This window comes from Pocillopora verrucosa, chromosome 10, assembly GCF_036669915.1.
Source record: "Pocillopora verrucosa isolate sample1 chromosome 10, ASM3666991v2, whole genome shotgun sequence".
Classification (NCBI taxonomy): Eukaryota; Metazoa; Cnidaria; class Anthozoa; order Scleractinia; family Pocilloporidae; genus Pocillopora; species Pocillopora verrucosa.
In genome coordinates, this window is record NC_089321.1 from 3,152,170 (window position 1) to 3,174,560 (window position 22,391).

General features: G+C 35.0%; 2 protein-coding genes across 2 annotated transcripts; both read right to left on the reverse strand.

Moving 5' to 3' along the window:
- Positions 1-1,658: 1,658 nt before the first annotated feature.
- LOC131782088 (uncharacterized) lies at positions 1,659-4,180 on the reverse strand. Its single transcript, XM_059098803.2, has 4 exons — positions 4,088-4,180; positions 3,534-3,720; positions 2,632-2,744; positions 1,659-1,853 (listed from the first exon to the last, which is right to left on the reverse strand). The coding sequence occupies exons 1-4, from the start codon at positions 4,160-4,162 to the stop codon at positions 1,659-1,661; spliced, it is 570 nt and encodes a 189-aa protein (XP_058954786.2). The 5' UTR covers positions 4,163-4,180.
- Positions 4,181-14,750: 10,570 nt separating this feature from the next.
- On the reverse strand, positions 14,751-18,924 carry LOC131782089 (uncharacterized). The gene is made up of 4 exons (XM_059098804.2): positions 18,848-18,924; positions 16,507-16,705; positions 15,408-15,511; positions 14,751-14,951 (listed from the first exon to the last, which is right to left on the reverse strand). Exons 1-4 carry the CDS (start codon positions 18,869-18,871, stop codon positions 14,751-14,753), a joined length of 528 nt encoding a protein of 175 aa, XP_058954787.2. The 5' UTR covers positions 18,872-18,924.
- Between the last annotated feature and the right edge of the window lie 3,467 nt (positions 18,925-22,391).

The following is a 22,391-nucleotide window of genomic DNA, read 5'->3' on the forward strand; positions in this document are numbered from 1 at the left end:
TTTAATGACCTCATTACGTGCTCTTTAGAGATATAGATTTCTTCATGGAGAGTTCTGACGTAAGATAATTACGCATGAGTTTTTATTTTCACGATCGGATCTTCGTCAAGTCACCGCAATACATGACAATTTTTTTTCATATATTATAAAAAAGGCAAAGCCTTCCTCGTTCGTTTTGTGAAAACAAACTCGTGCGTAAACATCGTAGAAAAACACTTTCCATGAAGAAATTTGGTTTTTACAAACTGAGATTTTCTCGAAATTAAAGTTGATTTATGCAAGTATCCATGAAGTTTTGAAAGCTTCTTAAATAACTTACAAAAAAGTGCCTTACAAGTTAAATCAAGGCCTGAAATAGTAAAATAAAATGCTGAATTGAATTAACTAAGCTTACAGCATGACAATTTCATAACAGCGAATTAGTATATCTTAAATATTCGTTTAAGAATATACTGAATAAAAAGAAGGAAAAGCTCGACAAATATAAGTTCTTAGCTTCTCAACGAAGCTGACTCTTTCTGTGTCAAGAGTGGATCGTCGTCGTCGTCTGAAGAGTCAAATATGCGTTTTATTCGTTTACAAGTTTGTTGTTTACTTGCATCTGTTGAAGACTAGGACGAGTTGATATTAATGGTGAAATTTCCTTCGTAAAACACAGCACCTTAAGCCTATGTACTTATGAAGAAAACTGTGTGTAAATCTAGTATGTGCATAATAAATAAGTATCATAAATGAGTATATACCACTAAAGTAGGAAGTGCTTTTGCGAGCGCTGATTGAGTTAGGAAGTGAATATTTAGTACTATTCACCTCCGAGCAGCCGATGAGACAAAATTGCTCATCAAGAGTTTTGTTTCCGACCAATTTTTTTCCGGCATATTGACAAAAATAAACTTATTGTTTGGTATCTGTATGGTATTTCTAAGACAATAATTACCATTTTGTTTGGTAACTATTTCCTAGTTTTTATGTAAAAGCGATATAGAGCATTTAGAGCATGATTTTTTTCTTATCATAGATAGAGTTTTATATACCGCTCTAGAAATAACTATTTATTATTTATTATTTATCAATTAATATGATTACCTTGTGAGACAGTTTATTATCTTGTCGCTATCGCGTTCAAAGCAAGGGTCAAATAGAAAGTTTGCAGCAACTCGGAATCCAAGCCTCGCTTCAGTATACGTTAACAACCGATTGCCTTTATTTCATATTTCTCATAAGGATATTTAATAAAGAAACTTCAAGTCGTCTTGATTTTTCGCGCTCGATGTATTTCTTCACTCTCACATGACTCGATTACCGACTTTCCCTGAGGCGTAGTGGATGCGTCCGAGTGTCAAGTCAAAACCTGAAACTTTCGACGAATTACATCGATTTTTTTCTTCTTTTTCCGTAAACGAAATTGACAGGAAAAGGCACGGGAATGCTATTTTCGTTCGATTTGCTTTCCGAGGATTCGTCCTTTTATTCAAGTCCAATTTGAATCATTATCCCGAACCAGTGGGAAGATAAAATTTTATGGACAGTAGGGGAAAATAATTACCTGCTACAGAACTTTTCCTTATCTAATCAATTTATTATAAACTTTGGTTTGAATCTGTCATACATTTACATAGGCATACTTAATTCAAACAATAACTAAGTAAATATCAGTTTCAAAGACGTCGGAACTTTTTGAATAAGCATCGCTTATCATTGCTTCTAGTGATTAACAAATGCAAATTAGTATCATCACAGTTGGAAGATATTCCAAGGCACATCGTGTTTCGATGCATGTACTTAAACATTCCACTAACTTTCTTCTCTGTAAAAAGGAAGTCACTGCCAATTGAGTTGTCACATTGCCGTTTCTGAGAATTAAACGATACAAGATGAACATAACACAGAACAAAGAAGCAAACAATCATAAAACAAAAAAAAAAAACGGTTGTAAATTAAAAGAGCATGAGAAAAAAAAAGATTCATTGCTGTCAGGCTCTAATAAACCAAATTGTAGTTCTCCCCATGTTCTGAATAGTTTTTTTTTTCTATTATTTTTGTTGTTCCAAGAAAGACACAATAGTGTTTCTCATTCGTACAAACGGAAAGAGACGATCGACTGAACTGTAAGTAAAAGTAAAAGTAGGCCTCTATATCATTGTCATTTTTCTTTTTCTTTTGATTAACAACTATGCACACCAGCACAAAGATAGTTATAATACAGACACTAACAGCAAAATTATTTGAATTTTTAACCCATGAAAAAGCACAACTTTTTATGCCATATAACATATGGCATAAAAAGATAATCGGTTCATATGAGTGGGTGGGTGGGTCAAGCTTGGTCTGATGTGAGTTTTAGATTGCTGTTGTGTGATTTGAGTGTTTTTTCACGGCAAGCTTTTATCCAATCGTAAAATTTCCATTATGTTTTAAATATATTGGGCATTACGACTCCTGAAGTTCAAAGTTAATCCACTCAAAAATCGTTTGACTCTCTGCACACAGTTCTCTTGATTTTCATGAAGAGAAGTCCAGCACCGTGTCACGCCTCACGCTCGACTCAAGACACAAGAAGCAGACCAAATGGCGCAAAACGCTCGAATCAACCAAAATTAACACGCAAATATAAACTTTCATTTAACTCACCTCAAAAACAATATCATTTGTGCCGTGCTTGATCTTTAATGCGTATTTGGTATTAGAGTGCTTATCAGTAAACTGGATGCACCTCAAGCCTCTGACATCCACAATTGAAAATCCTGAAAATCAATGAAAAATTAGCAAATAAAATGTGAGTAATCTCTTCTCTTATGGAAAAGCACCAATCATTATGGAGGCCCTATTAGGGGTTATCGGCATACGGAATATTTGGCGAAAAAATTATAGGGATATGGGATATTTGGGCGGAAAATTAGAGGGATTCGGGATATTTAAAAAAGATTCTGGGATATCGAAGATCGAAGTTCTCATGTTTTAAAAGAATGAAATTAGTTTATTAGTTAATATAGAAGGTGGAAAAAAAAACTTTCAAATGAGATTTTTACATTTTGCCATCAAATATTGTCAATATTGGCGATAGGTGCCAATATCGGCTCTTTTCCGAGAACAACTCTCCCCTTCCCCCACGGCTTTTCCCATTTTGCGCCACTTTCTCGGTTACTCATTGCTATGAAGTCCACCCAGTCCTTTAGCAATTCTTTACAAATCGTTACATAAGAGTATACCATCGATAAACATGATGTCTTATTTTCATGTTATTTCTATTTAAAATACGAAACGCCCCAAGAAAATGTATTTTTCGTTATTAGCCCCGAAACATATCACGCTCAATGACGTCATCATGGTAACTGGCATTTTAGGGATACGAACAACAATAATTAACGGGATACGGGATATTTTGGCCAAAAATTAATAGCATACGAGATACTCAGATCCTCCCTAATGGGGCCTCATTATGTTATTCTGCGAAGAGAGAGTGCAATTTCTACCTACCTTTGCTGTGCCCTGTGTCATAATAATAAACGTATGTACAAAAATATATAACTTACTAGTGTTGACATCTCTTGTACTCGCACCATCACATTTCGCCTGACATGGACCTTTTAAAGCTTGGCAAGCTGTGTCTTTGTGGAATTTCATTAGATTGCCCCCCATACATGAGTTTTGTTTTCTGAACTCGGATTGGAGAAAAAACGTCCTGGCTGTCCCCTCTGCCAGGAAGCATACTGCTGTAATCTATGGATTAATAAGTTTGGTTAAAAGAATAAAGGAGTAATTTTCTAAAGAAGCTTTGTAGCTGTGTCGATGGAGTTTATAAGATAATTTGGTTTTATCATCTGAGTTAATTGTCACCGTAAAAAGATTCAAAAAGCCAAAGAACATTTTTCCTGTGTCCAATTTTCATTATTAACTCAGTTGAGATTGAAAGACTGTCTTGCAGTCGTCATGCTGAAGTTATCGTCATTGATCATTATTGCGAATTTCAACCTTTTAGGAGGGTGAATAAATACTTTTGTAGAGTACTTTCTTTTATCCGAAAAGTATACATGACCAATATATACTCTTTGAAACAGTTTTGCAAGAATATGACGTAAGTTCTTACCAGAAAAACAAAAGTGTGTTTTGGATCCATTTCGTTCTCTGTCTCCAAAATGCTTGAACAAGAGTGGTTTTCCATGACAGCTCACAAAAAGCAGCTTCTTTTTATAGCAATTTTTTTTCCTTTTTTTTTTTTTGCACAGGAATATTAGGCTTAATTGTGATGTAATAAACAAAGACCGCAAAATAAATAACTTAAGAACGACGTAAGTTGGTTAACCAGATCCGTAACTGCGTTTATATTTACTCCAGATGCAATTACTGGGTGCAGAAGGAAAGTCAACACATTGATATTTTGTTTCCTTCCTCTGTGCTAGAAAAGTTAAATATGGCACGTGAGAAAAGAAGGAGAAGAATGCCTTTGCGTGCACGAGAGTCGTTCCTATCTCCTATCTAATTTGATGACAGTTTGACTTAATGGACTTACATAGGGCATAGGTGTGCCCTCATAGGAAGTGTTAACTTTGTAGGTCTCACATAGATTATAACTAGATCACGAATTGACATTTCATTGATTTTACGCCATTGATTTCGGTATTTCGGTTAATTAAGTTAATGTAATAGTGAAAATAGATTTTGTCAAACCAGCTATTTTACTCAGTGTGCGAGAATTTATTTCACTGAAAACGAAAAAGCATTTATGACACTTTGAGATTTATTTGCTCTAGTCTTTATCACTGCATCCTTTTCCTTTGTCAATTTTGGTTTTTTTCCTCCTTAACTTCACTAGTTGTTCAGAACAACTCAAAGACCAGACTAAATTTCCAAAACAATCGTTTCCCCTTATTTCACAATATCAACATTTGATGGTTGATCTGTTATCAAAGTTTCGTGACGATAGTCAGTTAACGCATACATCGCTGGTTAAGGTGCCCACACATGCGTTTAAAACAATAGTATTTTACACACTCAAGTATTGAAAAGCATACTTCTGTCTTCGAGTCATTATAAATGGGCGAGTTTCTGCTTTAAAGACGGAGATTACGTCGCTAAATAAGATCTTAACGAACTCCTTGACCATATTACATTTCGATTACATTGCGCGTCCACTCAACAATTCAACTTCTCTTATAGAAGACGAACACACCTATAACACCGCCACTCCAGTTAATTCATGCATATCACTCCGGCTTTGTCAAAATTCCAAGTTTATTTCATCACACGTTTTTATCCATCAAAGGTAATTGTTAAATATTTCTACCAGAAGGCGATTCTTTAACCATGAACTATTCTGAATCCAGTAGCGGACCCTTATTTTCCTCCACAGTTATCGGAATTAAAGTTTTTATTAACTTTTCGTGCTCACTCTTGTTTGCAACCAATTCCGATTATCCTTATCGTGCTCACTCTTGTTTGCAACCAATTCCGGTTATCCTACGCAAAAGATAATTGCGGAAAATATTTCTGTCTTCGACCCGATGAAGTTATGATTCAAAGAAGGAGATCACGTAGCGATGAAAGTTCTCAACAAACACAGCTCTTTTTAAGTTATAATTACATTACATATACAATGAAAAATTCAACATCTCTGTAACACACCGGTAACACATATATAACATCAGTCATACCGACATTTCAAGTGGTCCTAGCTTCATTGTTACTTCCCTTAGAATACCTTTTGATAAATATCATTTCCTAACTTGTTCGTATTGCTCTCCATATTCGAATCTATTACTTGTTTTTTTTCCTTCAATGCCGAAATAAATCTTCGTACAGTTTCTCAAAATCTCTCTGTCATATTTTTTAATTTTTATGGTATTGTCAAATGGTATTTTTCTAATTATGGATATCTACAGACTGAATTTCCGTTCGGGCTTGTCCACTGTTCAATTACACCCAGGAATCTGTTTAAACTCTGCCAGCAAGATTATCTTTTTTATAAATCAAATCACGTTCGCAAATTAACTCACTACCGCTCTCTTCATCTTTTTGCCGGTGAATTCTAAATTATTACTTAAAATAAATTTATCCTCACTCAACAACGTTAGTTGAGCTTAAAACCAGAAACTGTCAACGTATAAAAAAGAATAAGTTCCCAATTTTTATGAAATTAAAGGCTTCTAATGAATTTCTCAACCCTTAACATGTGTAAATCGTCAATAGCTATATTTTCCTTCACAGTCTGTATTATATCCGTGGGTGTGTGTCGGCAGTAAGTTTAGTGGTAATTTAATTAGCTCTCACGCTGAATCGGAATGCCTGAAAAAAAAAAAAATTTTGACACTTTTACCTAACCCTATGAATATTTGTTTGTTTCTCCCTTTATTTCGGTATTTCTTTCAATTTTATTTGCTTTTCCTCAGTATCACAAGTTGTTCAACCCGCTCGCAAAGAGTTTCCAATTCGAGCTTTTTTCGCATTTCCATATACCAATAAATAATCAGGTGTGTCTGTTATTGGGTTTTCGTGACCTAGTCCGTTAGCAATCAAACCCTTGACGGAACCGGTCTGTGGTCAGGTGCTCACGCGTGCGTGAAGACAAATATCGATTTGCCTACGCAAATATAATTATGAAGGGTAATTCACCCGTCGTCGAGTCAAAGTGACAGGGCGAAATTCTGTTTGAGACACGGAGATTATGTCGCAATAAAAAACTTGAAAAAGTCTTTAACAACTCGTTTTTAATAAAAATTAAATTACATATACATTTCAAAATTCGACATTTTTCAAAGACACCAGCAATAAATGCATCACATGCTCACATGCATATATACTCGCGGTGACCTTACTACTCTCGACCTCCATATTCAATTTTTATTCCCGTTCGTTTCCTCACATACCCACTAGAGGAAGATTTTATGTGACTGTCGAATTAATATCCACATTAGAGGAGGCTAACTGAAGACAAGACATTTTCTATTTTTTCTGGAATTATTGTAAACTTATAAAAATTTCAAAGAGCTCTAACGTTTCTTTTTAAATAAACACCGTCTTTCTGTTTTCTTTCTTAAGTTCCTATCAATGCAATTGGGGCTGACTCCAAGGTATTTGGCCTGATTAGTGGTAGCTGATATGTGTTTGTACGTGAATACACCAGTCTCATTATCCCTTTCCGCTTGAAAAAGGAAATCATTGCTGGTTGTTCTGTCACACAATGAATGCTCGTGGAAATAAATAATTTGTTTCATCAATCAACAAGCAATTAAAACAAAACAAACAAACAAAGTTACTGTAAGATCGACGACGAGAACAAAACAGGTTTTCCTTTGACAAAAGTTTTATTAACTTTTTCAAAGCGTTGCTTAACACAAGAACTCGTCAATTGGTCAACATCTCGCTAAAGAGCACAGTATAAGTAATCTTAATACAAGCCTTTTTAAGATTCTGAGGAAGTGACAAAGTAGCTTTGATTGTTTAGTATTTGAGATGCTTTTCATCGAAAAGCTCAAACCAAAACTTTCTGTTTTAAGTAATTCATTTTTATAAATCGTTTTTAATTAGTAACTATTAATCATTGTTTAAGCATTAACAGATAAAATTTTTTTTTTAATTTGACAGTGATAGTCAACGTCGATACTGATTTGATAGTGATAGTTAACGTCGAAACGTCGTCAACCAGCTTTTTTAACTTTTTTTAATGTGTTATTATGGTTTTTAAAAATATATTTATCGCAATTTTTATTGTCAAATGTTTAACCTCTTAATTGCTTCTTCTTCTATAAAAACGGTCTAATAATAAAATTTTCTTTGCAGCTTATTTGTTGTACCAAACCAGGACCGTCCCTTTGCATGATGCGTTGATTTTTGTTTGTCATTATGTTCTTCAGTGTCCTACGTTGATGTGGTTTTTGTCGTTTAGTTTTTATGTATTTTGTTATGCCCATTTTTTCTTACTGATTAACACACTGCAGCTGAACAAGTACGCGAAAAAGAATGGAAAAACAAGGAAAATAGATACATGTAATTGGCTTTAAAAACTGTTAACTTAGTGGTAGTACAACAGAATGCCGTGTTTTCTTATTAGATGCACGACAGGTCAACCAATATATCTCAAAGATATACATATGTAGGTTTTCCTCTCCATCTTGGGTTGACCTTCATCCAACTCACCTCAAAAACCACGCTCGTTCCATGTACGACTTTCAAAGAATATACAGTGCCGGAGTCATTGAATTGAATGCACTTCATGGCTTTATATCTCATGGTCTTAAATCCTGGAGGGAAACAAACAGATAATTGAATTATTAGGATAGACGCAACTGCACTGTTGGAGCCAACCATGAGTTTGTCAACATTCTTCTCGCAACGGTCACAATAATTAATTTGCTCTCTCTCCTGAGAGTACCATTCTCGCATCTCATATGTTTTTTACTCTGCTATTTAGAGAAATACCTCATTCAGTAAGATATTCATTAATGATATCATCGTTAAAACTAATTGCCATTTGCACGGTGATGATAATCAATAAATGATAAATGTATATTAGGAGGGAAAGGACTCTAAGTGCTCTCAATAAGAATCGAACCTACGACCTACGGATTAGGACTTCGGATGCCTCACCAATGAGCTATAGGAGACTCGTGGCAGGCAAGTTAGGCCGTTTAACTACGTCCATAGTGACAAATTTTCCACATGCTGCTAGCATAGGAGTGTGGATATGTAATGCTTATGTGTAAATATGATATGAACGAATGATTAATGATGACCACGCATTCTGCCCGATGAAATAAAGATGGTAAATTTTAAACCTGGTGATTTTGATTATCATTCATTAATCTTTAAGAGTATATGGAAGTATTGGGCGTGGACTATTTTTTCCGCTAGCCGGCAGTTTTGGTCGAAAATGACGGTGGAGTGCACAAATGACAAAGAAATGTAAGTTTTAGATGAGTAGAGTCCGGTCCAATCACTAACACTCACAGTGTTCTTAGGACGGAGGTAAACCTGAAAAATGCCATTTTTCAACAATTTTTACTGGCAGGATATAATTGCCAACTATAACAAATTAGTATATACCACACATTAATTACCATTAATAATGGTTTTCGCGTGCGCTGATTGCCCGGTTCGGAAGTGAATAGCAAGTACAATTCTCCTCCAAGTAGCCAATGAGACAAAGTTGCCTATCAGGACTTTAATTTCTGACCATTTTCCGGTATATTTTAAGTTTTTGGTATTTGTGTGATATATTTTAAAACAGTTATTTACCTCCCCCTCGGTGAATATTTTTATTTATATTTTCCTGAGAAGCTCATGAATCGAAGCTAATGAAAATATCACACAATCCATAAGTCACTTGTAATGGGATACCGTTCATAAAATGTAATTTCAACCCTTTATCCAGCAAAAAGGTAAAGAGAATAAACAAGTAGAAGTTGTTATTTTGATCTCACGTCAGATTCTCAAAACCAGTCAGATACAAGTAAATGTGTAACAGCTAAAGGGGAGAATTAACAATCAGATTTTGGGAATTCTATATATTGACCAATCAAGGGCCCGGAGAAAGTCTGGGCAAACATGGAACAAGTCGTGGTGGTGTTCCCTTTTCATCTCGTCGATAGTTTCCAACGCCGCTAAAACAAAAAAAAAGTATCGTGTCGATTAACATTACATCATCACTTTTGATTTTAACACTTACTTGTGTACAAGTCATACGTACTTCTGCCATTAACGAGTACTTTACACAATCTCTTTCCGTTTGTAATTTCACAGATGTTTGTGTAAATCCTCATCAGATTGCCTCCGTCGCAGTGATTTCTCCAAAACTCCGAGGCAAGACCTCTCTCCGGTCGTCGTGATTGCACTTCCTCGTATGCCAGCATAATTGCGAATAGTATCTGGAAATTAAGACATTACATTGGAGACATGTAGTTAGGGATGACTGACCCTGTTACAGTTTGGTGAATAAGAAGTGTAATAATTTTTGTGCCAAACGTTTGGAAGAAGAAAATGATGTTTCAATATATGTTTGTATTTGAGACCAAACTCAATCTAAAAATATGTGATTTGTGACTATTCATCAAGTAATTTTTTTTTCCTTTTTTTTCGCACTTTCCAATTGGATTTATGCGTTTGCCGGTTAGAGTTTCCTCAGAACTCGGTACCTTCAAACGGTAACATAGTTCTGCAGACTCCCCTAACTCGAAACCATGGCTCTAGTCGGTCATGACTAAACTCAAATCCGAGGATTACTACAAGTCTTGGTCTCATCAGTGTAAGTTAAGTTTATTCGCAAATAACCTGGTTGATCGACTCTTTTAAGGATTTATACGGAAGCACTGACTTTTACGTGACCAAACGTCAGTACTTACGCAGAGAACGCCATCACTAAGCAAACAGAGAACTCTTAAGATCATGATCGATTTTAGCCAGCCAGGTGATTTTTTTTCATGTAAAATCTAAGAGAAGATGTAAGAGAGAAGAGAGAAGAATAATTTCAAAGACAAGTATTTTTATTCGAGCTACGGTATCTTGGAGTTTAACCTTTTGTTCTCGCCATCGCTAAATACTAGCAGATTCTGCAAAAACCTATAGACGTGCAGTGATAAGATAAGTGAAGAGAAGGAAAAAGAAGTTTGCGTGAAAAAATCTTACAAACAGGCAAACAAGTTATTAAGTTTCTAGAGAGTATAACCATGACGAGAGCACGAAATCATCGACGGCAGATATTGAACGGAACATAACCAATTTCCAAGACTCCGTGAAACTCGAAAATTGCATAACAACTGAACCCGTTTATTATCAAATCACAATGTGCAAGTGTAGTAAACGTCCAGGCAAACAAAGCCTCTTTACAACAAATTAGAAAACACGCGATAGATAACTCAGAAAGGAAACCAAAAAAAAAAAAAAAAAGAGATTTCAGATACATCAAACCTCCTTGTAATGTATGCAAAAGTTGTTCTGACCTCCTCATGAATGGGTCCTTAATTGCATACAGTAAATAGACCATGTAATTGTGACACACTTAACACAATTTGAATAGTGCGGCTTTTTTTAGAGCTTTACTTAATTATTATCTTAGCAACCAAAAGCGTATTTTCAAAATACGGTAACCAGTTTTTATCAAAAAATGCTATAGTATTAGCAGGATCAGCTTTAAATTATATCCTTGAACTACAATTTAAAATTTAAAAAATTTTTCTCCTAGATAATCTGCGCTAGCACAACATAATATTTAAGAAGCTGATGAGCGTTTATCGTCATAATAGCTCAATTTATCCTGCTAGTATCAATTCGAATTATCCATTAGTACCCGGATATTTCAAAACTTTGAATACAACATCATCCTAGCGGGACTTTAGGCGAAATTGAAAACAGGGAAAAACTCCCTTGGCAATGGAAATGTAAATCGAGAGAGACACAGACTTATTAAGCAAGTCTTGTACATTAACAAAAGCAATGTCCGTAGTGATGTGTAAAAGAGGAACTAGCTCCAAAGAATGAGACAAGCAAGTCCTGAGAAACTGGAGACAATCTATATACAAACGATAGCTCAATGCAGCAAACCATCTCTAAAGCTTTTTAACTTGAGCCTCTGGCTGATTTATCCAAGCATTTAGTCTTCATGATCACCGAAAGGAGAAACAGACAGAGAAGAAAGATTAACAAATCTCTGCATGATCTCTATCAAAACGGTAGCTACCTTATAATTACATATGATTCATGGGAATCAAAAGCAGAATTTTTTTGATCTAGGTGTGTTCATAAAGAATGAATGCAAGGACTACCTTACCAGACGTCTAAGTGACTCTGTTGATTAATAAGGTGATTTATAAATTCGCTTTCAAGTCCTCTCGACAAATTCTTTATCTTATTTCTCACCAGAAAATTATGCTTGACGCTCATTTTTGTCCGCTTTCAGGATTAACCACTTCGCAAAAACCAAGATATACTGATTTTCTATGCGTTAACGGGTGTTAAATTGGAGTTTGTGATGTCACATAATTCTAGACTATTCGAGAAGCTAAGCTTAACCATGGCCAGCTGAATTTACGCTATCAACTTAGTTGATAATACCAAATTACTCTGCTATACCCTCCAACCGACGCGACCTTTAGAAACTTTCCCCTCTTTATTTATTCGAGAAATGGCATTAGTAGATTTCGTTCAAAGAGGGTATAGCATTTGGCAGAGATTAAACTGATGAACTCATTGCCCTTGGTAACATGCGACGAGCATTACTTAAAGCTTCTCAAGTTTTTTGACCGTCATTTGAAAATGTAAGCGACTGATGCTCTCTTTGATAAAAATCAGTAGTAGGAAACTGTAAAACTAAATTTTACAGAGTTCAAGTAACCATTAATTTATTGGGATTAATTTAGGCTGTTAAACATCAGTTTGAGTAACTTCAATGAAGAAAACAAACCGTGTTTGAAAGAACAGCCTAAATACAAGTTTAGCTTCGATGCGAATGCAGTATAAGGTTCAGAATTGAACGAAATTAGTAAAGCGATCGGCAGCTTCTTGTCAAGTGAAAAGAAGTGACCTCGGAGGTCTGTTAGCAGTTTAATAGCTTCCTATCAGAGATAAGCGATCAATTCAAATCTAAACTGTTCCCTTGATATCATGCTAATGGTCAAGAATTGACACCTGTAATAGATTGCTTACCAGAAATGTATGTTTGGCATTCATGTGACTCCTATTAAAGGATATCGACAGAGATCATTAATGTATAAGCCAAAGCTTGAACAGGGGCGTTTTAATGGTATGTTTATTATATATACAGTAACTTTCCAACTTCTAATTGTCTACTCATGGTGAAAAAATGATAAAGAAACTCTGACAAACCCTACGGCTTCAAATTGGATTTAAGAGAAAATAGCAAAATGTTTGGATAACAAAGTCATTTCTTAGATTGATATCCAATATTATATTAATTAAATTTTTCCTGTTATACTTTGTTATCTATAATGTTACATGACATGTACACGTAACGATTCAACATAACCTCAGAACGCCAGTAATACATACATCGTCAGCCATGGCGACACTTGAAATAGTCACGTTTTCAATCTAACATGGTTTCAACTTAACTTAAAATGCAATTAAATTAATTCCTTAATTTGTGTGTATTGCTCTCCACATTCGAATCCATCAAATACTACTATTTTTTTAAGTCGAAGACATTAGACTAACCATCTATCAGTCTTACCATCAGATCTCATATTTTCTTAAATCCCTAACTCAGAAGATGTTTTTAAATAACGTCTCTATCCTCCTTTTTTTAATTTTCAATATCTATTTCCATATAGCAAGTCCAATACTCTATCGCATCCAGAAAGATGCATAAACTTCGCAAGCATGATCATGTTCTGAAATTAAAACACTTAAATAAGACAAATTCTAAAACCAATGCTCTCTGCAGCTGTTTCTTGATGATTTCTGAACTGTAATAAAGTTACAATTAAGTTTCTATATTTTCACGTGCCCAACTTGTCAACATCTTTAAGTATAAACGGTTAAGAATATATGAAAGTCACATCTTTAAGTATGCTCAACACCGTAAACTGTACACGTACAAGTACAATTAGGAGTAATTTCCCTACATATTTCTGTAGTATTACAAACCTCGCAATAATTGTTCAACACTTAAGGTGTCAATATGCCGTCAATTACATGGCCCTGAATAAAGGCAATTAAAGAGGGTCGTGCGCTGTTTCGGAATGATTACGACTTGAACTAACATCGTCTAGATTCTAGATCCTTGGTTTATTGGCTAAGTTGATGTGGTGCTGTGGGTAGATAACCTTACTCATCCAACATAACTCGAGTATTTAGTTTGGGATCTGTTTCCAGACGAAAAATTGTGGCCCGTTTACTCTACCTTTTGGATATTTATTTTCTTTATTGCCTTTTATTCCATTTATTTCTTTCAACTTGATTTGCCCTTCCTCTGTTTCAATAGTTGTTCAACCCGCTTAAAGGACTAATATAGTGTTTCCAAATCGAGTCTTTTCCCGTACTTCCCAAAACCAATACTTAATGGTAAATCTCTTATTGATGTTTCGTGACTGTAAATCGTTGAGGGAAATGGTCTGTGGTCAGGTGCTCACACGTGCGTGAAGCTTACGCAGACAACCACCAACGACAATACTTCTGTTTCCGAGTCAAAGTGCCGGTGATGTTCTGGTTGAAAGACCGAGGTTCCGTCGCAATATATAATCTTAACAAACACATTAACAACTCCTTTCCAATGATAATAATATGACATTTACACTTACAATTCAAATTCTCTTCACGATACCAGCTGTAAATGCGTTACACCTACACCCGAGATGGTCATCACTTCAATTAAACTTTAACTTGATATACATTTTAACATATTAATAACAATAACCCATAGATATTGCTATTCATTTTCAATTTTTTTCTTCTCGGCATATTTTCATCTATCCAAAGCGGATACTAATTGCAGACAGCCTGTTGGTTTTTTATTATTATTATTATTATTTTTGATTTCCTATTAAACGGCTAATTTGTGTAAGATTGTTGGATCAATATCCACATTGTCTATCATGAATCTTGGGCCCAAAATTCCTTTGAGGCTTGACAGAAAAGGAACGTGGAGCACCGGGAACGTTAACTCGCAGCTCGCGTCGCTGATCGCTGCTCAAGATTTTCAATTCAGACTTCCCATGCTGATATCTTTTTGTATTAGCAAGAGGCAAAAGACAAAACATGTTAACTATGATTTATTGTAAATTTTCAATTGAAGATAACAAATTTCAACGACCATTACTGTACTTTTTAAAGAAACATCGTCCTTCTGTTTTGTTTGTACAATTAATGTATAAATTCCTATCAGTACAATCAGAACTGACTCCGAGGTACTTGGATATGTGTTTGTACGTGAATACACCAGTCTTATTCCTTTCCTCTTGAAATAGGAAATTATCACTGGTTGTTCTGTCACACAATGAATGCTCCTAGAAAGGAAAAAAAATATTTTTATCTTCATTCAGCAAGTAAAAAAAAAATGTTTTTAGCTAGAGTTTCGTGAAAGCTCGTTGATAAAAATTGTCTTTGTAGCTTATTTGTTGCGCCAAACCTTTTTTCTAGACTTTTTCGTTTTATGTTGCGTTGTTTTTTCCCTTTCTTCATATTACTCAGTGTCCTTTCGTGGTCTTTGTCATTATTTTTTTTACGTTTTTTGTTATGTTTACTGTTTTTTTATTAGCTGACATATTAGCTGAACAGTATACGAAAAAGGAAGGAAAGTCCAGAAAAACAGATAGGATTCTGAAAAATCAACTTTAAGGGCAGTTGAACAGAATGTAATGTTTTCTTAATTCATTTAATGTCGAACAGGTCAACACTATATCACAATGATTTACATAACTTGGTTTTCCTATCCATTTTAGGTTAACATTTATCCAACTCACCTCAAAAACCACATTCGTTTCATTTACAACTTTTAAAGAATAGGTGATGCTGGAGTTATAGAATTGTATAAGCTTCTTGCCTCTACATTTCACGGTCCCAAATTCTGCAAGGAAAAAAAGAGATAATCAAATCATTAGTGTAAACGGGGCTGCATAATTTGAGTTGACCATGTCACCTGTCTTCCTGCAACAGTCGTTATCGTTATTATTGTTATTATTATTATTATTATTATTATTACTAATTTTTTTTACACCAACTGCTCTGCTCTGGTGCGTATTTACACTTCTCTTTTGAGAAATACTCTTATTCAGTACGATTTTCAATGATGATGTAATCATTGAAACTACTGTTATTCATTTATTTTCAAGAGCGTTTGGATTGAGCATTTCCGTGGACTATTCTTTTCTGCCAGCCAAGATGGACTGAGTAATCACGACACAGTTTTCAAAACAGTGGTCGTCAATGATGATGGAGTACACGAATGTCATTGAAATTTTAGTTTAGATTGTTAAAGCAGGTTTCCATCACTGACACCACAGTTAACCCTTTGACTCCCAAAAATGATTAACATGTCGTGTCTCTATAATATCCATAAATTATCCCGCAAACATGTAAAGAGAATACTCAAACTTTTCAGGTAGAAGTTATTGTGCCTAAAACCAAATTCTCATAACTAATTTACAAGAAAATGTAAAGCAGCTAAAAGGGTTAATCCTTTAACTCCCATAGGCAAAAAAAACACAATTTTTCCTTACATTATCAATACAATATTAAGCGGACAAGTGATAAGAACAAATAAAAATATCAATTAAGGGATTATTAGTTGATCCCATACCAAATGCTCCGAACATCACAAGATTTATATAGCAGACAGTAAGGAGAATAACTAATGAGATCTTGGTAGTTAAACGGTTAATAAACATACAGATCTTGTGAGTTAAAGTGCTAAAGAACAATCAAGGTAGATCAGTCCGGGTGTATTGGAAACTAGTGGTGGTATTCCCTTTTCGTCATGTCGATAGTTATCTACCCTGCTCAGTGAACAAACACGTATCATTTTAAATAACACCATACCATTTCTATTTGGGTAATACTCACGTGTGTAACTGTCATTAGTAGTTCTACCACTGATGAGTACTTTACACTGTCTCTTTCCATTTATAACATGTTCACAGGTGTTGGTGTTAATCCTAATCAGATTGCCTCCGTCGCAGTCATTTAATCTCCGAAACACCGAGCCAAGGCTCCTCCTCAGTGATTGCGCTTCCTTGCTTGCCAGAATGATTGCAAGTGATATCTGAAAATAGAGAAATTTGAGACATGCAATTCAGCTTTTGGGTTGTTTTTGTACGGGTTTTGTGTAAAGATTATGTGCCGTCAGATATAAAATATTGGAATTCGCAGAAGGTTCAGAAGGGTATTATAGTCGTTGTTTCATTTACCAGTAGAAATGACTGCATCATTTGTTTTACTTTGATGAAATTATTAGTTTGATAGGATTAGAATATAATCTCTTGTTCGATCAGTATTCATAGTACTTAACTGAACCTGACCTCCTATCCTCTGATTTATTTTCTTGTTATTTTTCAGCGACCACATGGAAAAAAAAACCAGAAAGTTGCGAGAATGATCTTGATGAGTGTGTCTGAGGATGACTCGCACCGTTTTTATTATTATTATTATTATTATTATTATTATTATTATTGTCATTATTTTGCCAATATCTATCTGATTTAAGAAATTGAGTCTAGTAGCGTATAATTCGGTTTATCAACTTTTTCAAGGATTGATACGGCAACAATGAGTATTATGAGTCCAAACGTGACCACCTGTTCAGAGAATGGTGTCACTGAGCGAACAGGAAACACTTAATCGGGTTCACGTAATCATTGACGACAGATATTGAACGGAACATAAACAATTTCAAGGGCTCCGTAAAATTGAAAATTGCATAACAATTATCAAATCACCCAGTACAAGTGTAGTAAACTTCCAAACAAACAAAACCTATTTTAATCACGCCCAATTCCAGAACAACAGTAAGATAACCCAGAAAAAAAGAAACCAGATACAGATACAGATATCAGATTCATCTAATTTCATAGTAAGGTATGCAGCGAATATTCTGGCCTCATTATTAATGCGTCCTCGATTGCATACGGTAAACGGACCATGTCTTGTAATGTTAATTGTGACACATCCAACATAATTTGAATAGCGTTGGAGTTTGTGAGGTTACACTACTAGAGTATTCTGGAAGTGCATGTTTCCTTCTATCATATCCGAAATATTCCCGCCTATTACAGTGCACTGCGTAGTTCGCTTCATGTGATTGGTCAATCAATTTTCAAGTAGGAGTTTTATTAAGCTTAAACCTTAAGGAAAGGGATTACCTTTAATTGATTGCCAATTTAGTTGTTAATCGTTTAGAGTTATGAATATAACTTTAGTCTTGTGGACTACAACGCAACAAAACTTAAAAACTGTCGAAGCTGATTTGGCATCGTTAATTAGCTCAGAAGCGGAAATCTCGGAATCAGATAACCTGCGAATTCCCTGTGTAGCATACAGGTGTTAAGAGAATTTCACACGCCCTTTCATTTGAAACATTCATGTGAGAAAAGCAAATTGATATAAAATAGAACAAAACCGAATGAGCTCCGAAAAAAATTGAAGCCTACCTCAATGATAGTAGTAGAAATAATAGTTGTAGTAGTAGTATTAGTAGTATTAGTAGTATTAGTAGTATTAGTAGTAGTAGTAGTAGTAGTAGTAGTAGTAGTAGTAGTAGTAGTAGTAGTAGTAGTAGTAGTAGTAGTAGTAGTAGTAGTAGTAGTAGTAGTAGTAGTTGTAGTTGTAGTTGTAGTAGTAGTAGTAGTAGTAGTAGAAGTAGTACTAGTAGTAGTTGTGGTTGTAGTACTAGTAGTTTACTACTGTGTAGCACAGCAGTAGTGGTAGAAGTAGAAGAGTTTATTTAATGAGGGTATTGCATTTGACAGTAATTAAACTGATAAACCCATGGCCCTAAGTAACGTGCAACGAGCATTACCTAAAGCTTCTCAAGTTGTTTGACCATGTCATCTAAGAAGGTAAGCCATTAATGCCCTATTCAATAAAATCTGCTATAGAGAACTTTAGAACTTAATTTTGCATAGGGTCTGAGCAATCTAGTTTCATTGTGCTAAATTTGACAAGCTCTAAGACATGTTTTACTCACTTTGTTGTGAATAGGGTAGAAGTTTCAGAACCCAACGAAAATTGTTAAGTTATCGGTAGCATCTGATGTAGTGAAAAGAAATAACTAAAAAGATCTGGTAGCTGTATATAATATGTGATCAATTCAAATCTAAGTTGTTCCCTTGAAATCATGTTAAGGAAAAGGAGATAACTCCCAATAACAAATTGATGGTAATAAGAAATAAGTACTACATTTGCTTACCAGAAATATATGCTTGACATCCATGGTAGTACTCTTCCACGATTTCGATAAAGATCATTAGTGTATGAACCAAAGCCTGACTGCGGACGTTTGAACATTATTTCTTCTATTTATAATAACTTTCCAATCGTAATTTTTTCACTCCCTCATGTTGAAAAAATGAAAAAAATTTATCTCACTCAATTATATTCCCCTGCACTAATCTACGCACCCTACCGTTTAAAATTGAATCAAAAATAGCGGAAAATAACTATACGATTTGCTAACACAGTCAATATTTACAATTGATGCCCAATTACATTAATTGAATTTTTCTTGACATACTCAGTTTTTATTAGGAAACAGGTAAAACAAAACCAACAGCGTTCGCAGAAAAAATTAATTTCTCTTGTCTTCTTTCTTCATGCCTCTTGGCAAAACTTAACAGTAGTTTGGTTTAAAGATATCAAATTCTTGCACATTCTATATGAAATTGTCTAAAACATCCAAACCATCTGAACCAATTTGTCGCTCTGGTTGATAACTTTAAAATACAGAACGTTGCAAGACATTACATAAACAAGCAAAGAGAGATTTCCTGAAATCAATCAAACTGAAAGTGGGCGATAAGGAGCTTAGTACTTCCTATATATTCTCAATTTACTTGCACTGCCTTTTCTTACTTTCTTATCAAGAGTTTCGGCAAAAAAAAAATATTTAAACAAACCAAACACAATTGAATTATCACATTCATTTATTTACAGGTTAGACAACTTATGTCACGTCTTGCACAATCTGTTTGTATTTTTTTAAAAAAGGCATGGCTTTGCCTTCCGGTTGACCTAAATTAGAAAGAAAATGAAATTTCAGAATGTTACTGACAAGATGGCTATGGAATTTAAACAAATTGTATTCATGTACAAAATAAACTGGTTTATGCGTGCAGAAAATTATTTTCATCCACGCGTTAGAGATCAGTCTATAGGCGAACTCGTAAATGTCTCTGAGAAGTCAGTGAAACTAGTGAAACGAGCTTTAATTCATGCTGGCTTGCACAGGCGAAAAAGTACATCAAAACCAAATATTGTTCCCTGAAATTCATGTTTTTGCCTTTCCTTTTAATTATATTTCCAAGTCTTACCCTCCTCCAAAAACTCTGAAATATTCATATCATGAAGCCTTAAAGTAAGACCGCAACAAAATGAAACTGTATTGATTGTATAGTTCAGCAGAAATATCCGTCATAATTCAAGAACAGGTCACATCCGTTTGATCTTATTCCTTGAGAATATAATCATGAATTTTCCAGCCTCTTTAATGACAACCGAAAAACCGGAAAATCCAACCTGTGTATGAGAAGCATTTCAGAATAGAAATTTATGCCGAAATGACTTGTTGTCCATCATTCCAATGAACCTAAAGGCGCGTGCGTAGGAGTTTAATCATTGAGGTGTGATGTAATCTAATGTGAGAAAAATGATCAAAACTATGGTATACATTAAATATTTCTCATTTTTTAAGCCTTCACCTCCTCCATAAAGTCTGAAATATCAAGTATGTCGCCCAATAAGCAAAACCGCAACAAAATACCCCTCTGTATTGTGTAGGAGGACGGGAAGGGGGACTTCGCCACATCAATGTTGTCACTTCTTGTACTTTTAATTACTGAAGCCTTCAATTTTAGGATTCTATAGTCACTAAGTTTGTGCCCTTACTTCGTCAGCTTGAAGCAAATAAAGTTATTATAAACTTTGACGAGTGAATCCAAAAATATTTCATTCGATTCTGCATCGAAATTGAGTTAATAAAAGCTTTTCAGATTATTCGTGAGCAATTAATTACAGGTCACATCCGTTTGACTGTGTGGAAATGCACTAGTCTATACTTAAAGGATGAAATCATGAATTTTACAAGCCTCTATCTAAAGAGACAGCTGAAAAAACCAGAATATTTAACCTGCGTACAGAAAGCATCCCATATGGGAGGCATCTATGCCGAAATGACTTGTCGTGAGCCCGGCTGAGGGCGTATGCGTAGGAGTTTAATCCAAGTTGGGAGTGCTGTGAGAAAAAAATTGCTGAAGATGATGGTAGTTATAAAATAGGTAAACAATTTTTCACCTCAAGAAGCGGAATAATTAATTTTGCTTACAGCCGCATACCTCAAAACTGGAGTTATTTAAACATCGTCGTGCCTCGACATGTATATCTGGGTAAGGAGAAGAACAATGAAGGACATTTTTAGTTTCAGAAGAGTGTCCAAAGTTAATCACTGTAGTTTATCTGACTATCACAATTATTGTACTCGAATACGTAGCTATGTAATTTGACAATTTTGGAAAATTATGTCCAGTCTTAAGTCGGTAAAGATAAGAGTTCTCAAACTGGGAGTGAAACAAACTTCTAGGAAGTGTGAAACCTCCTACACGTTCTTATAAGTCGTCACGCTATTCTGCACTCGAGCAAAAAGGACAAATACGATGCGATGCTAATAGTTTTGGAGAGTGTGTTTGTTTTTTCTTGTGTTTGTTTTTGTTTGTGCTTTGAATTGTTTATATTGTTCAATATATCTTCCACAACTAACCCTGCTTTGTCAGTGATTGTTTTTTACACGATCCTATGATATTCAATGTTTTGATTTTGCCTTAATTTCCTTGAAGAGCGGTTCAACTGATCCTTAACTTGATAACCTGTATCGTAGACCGTAGGAAGGGCACCTCTTCCATATTTTCATTTGGAGGGTAGGGGGCGGCTGTACGCAGGCTACGTTAAATTTCCAATATGTTGTTTGTGTGATGTTGCAAACTCTTCAGTCTCGTTTGAGCTGGTGGGAAGTTTCGTCCCTCTTTGATTCATTACGAGGTCCAACTGCTAGCGTCGGGGCGCGTCCCCATCGTTTGGCTTTGCTCTTTAATTTCTTCCCTCCAAAAGCCACCTGATGGAAGATCCACTCTTGAATTCTACTCACCTACGATTTTATCACAATTAGTGATGTTAAAGCTGGGAACTTTGTCTGAATTTAAGTCACACGAGGATCGAATTGTTGTTAGTTCTCGGTTTCTTGCGCAAAGGTTTTTTCTACAAGGTTTTACGCTTTTCTTCACCACAAGATATAAAGTACAATAAATGATACTTGATTCAAATCATGAAAGCAAAAAAATATTGAATAAGTAATTAGATAAAGGAATAAACAGCAAGCGATAACGATTTGACCTGCATGTGGAAATAGAGACAATGTTCAATTTTAAATCCTAGTATTTTTCCTTCTTCATTCGTGTATGGCTCAAGATTGTAATTGTACCACAAAAGTGACAAACGCCGGTGTACGGTTGCGAGCGGCACAAAGTTGGTTAATTTAATATAGCTATGATAATAATGAATACCTATAAAATTCACGTTAAAACTGCGTATCATTAACGATAACAGGATGTAACCCCTGACCTACAATGCGACAAATGGACGCCGCACAGTGGGTGATTGATGGAACTTAAGTTGGAAGGATATTGGCTTCCTATTCCTTCATTGCTTTGTAAACAAACGATATAATATGTGTTAAGCTTTTTTCC

Coding starts and splice junctions, on each gene's coding strand:
- LOC131782088 (XM_059098803.2), bottom strand. CDS start 4,162: ATGGAAAACCACTCTTGTTCAAGCATTTTGGAGACAGAGAACGAAATG. Junction 2,745..3,533: donor TACAAGAGATGTCAACACTA/GTAAGTTATATA, acceptor ATTGATTTTCAG/GATTTTCAATTGTGGATGTC. Junction 1,854..2,631: donor CAAATGATATTGTTTTTGAG/GTGAGTTAAATG, acceptor TTTAATTCTCAG/AAACGGCAATGTGACAACTC.
- LOC131782089 (XM_059098804.2), bottom strand. CDS start 18,871: ATGGATGTCAAGCATATATTTCTG. Junction 15,512..16,506: donor TACTAATGACAGTTACACAC/GTGAGTATTACC, acceptor TTTTCCTTGCAG/AATTTGGGACCGTGAAATGT. Junction 14,952..15,407: donor AAACGAATGTGGTTTTTGAG/GTGAGTTGGATA, acceptor TTTCCTTTCTAG/GAGCATTCATTGTGTGACAG.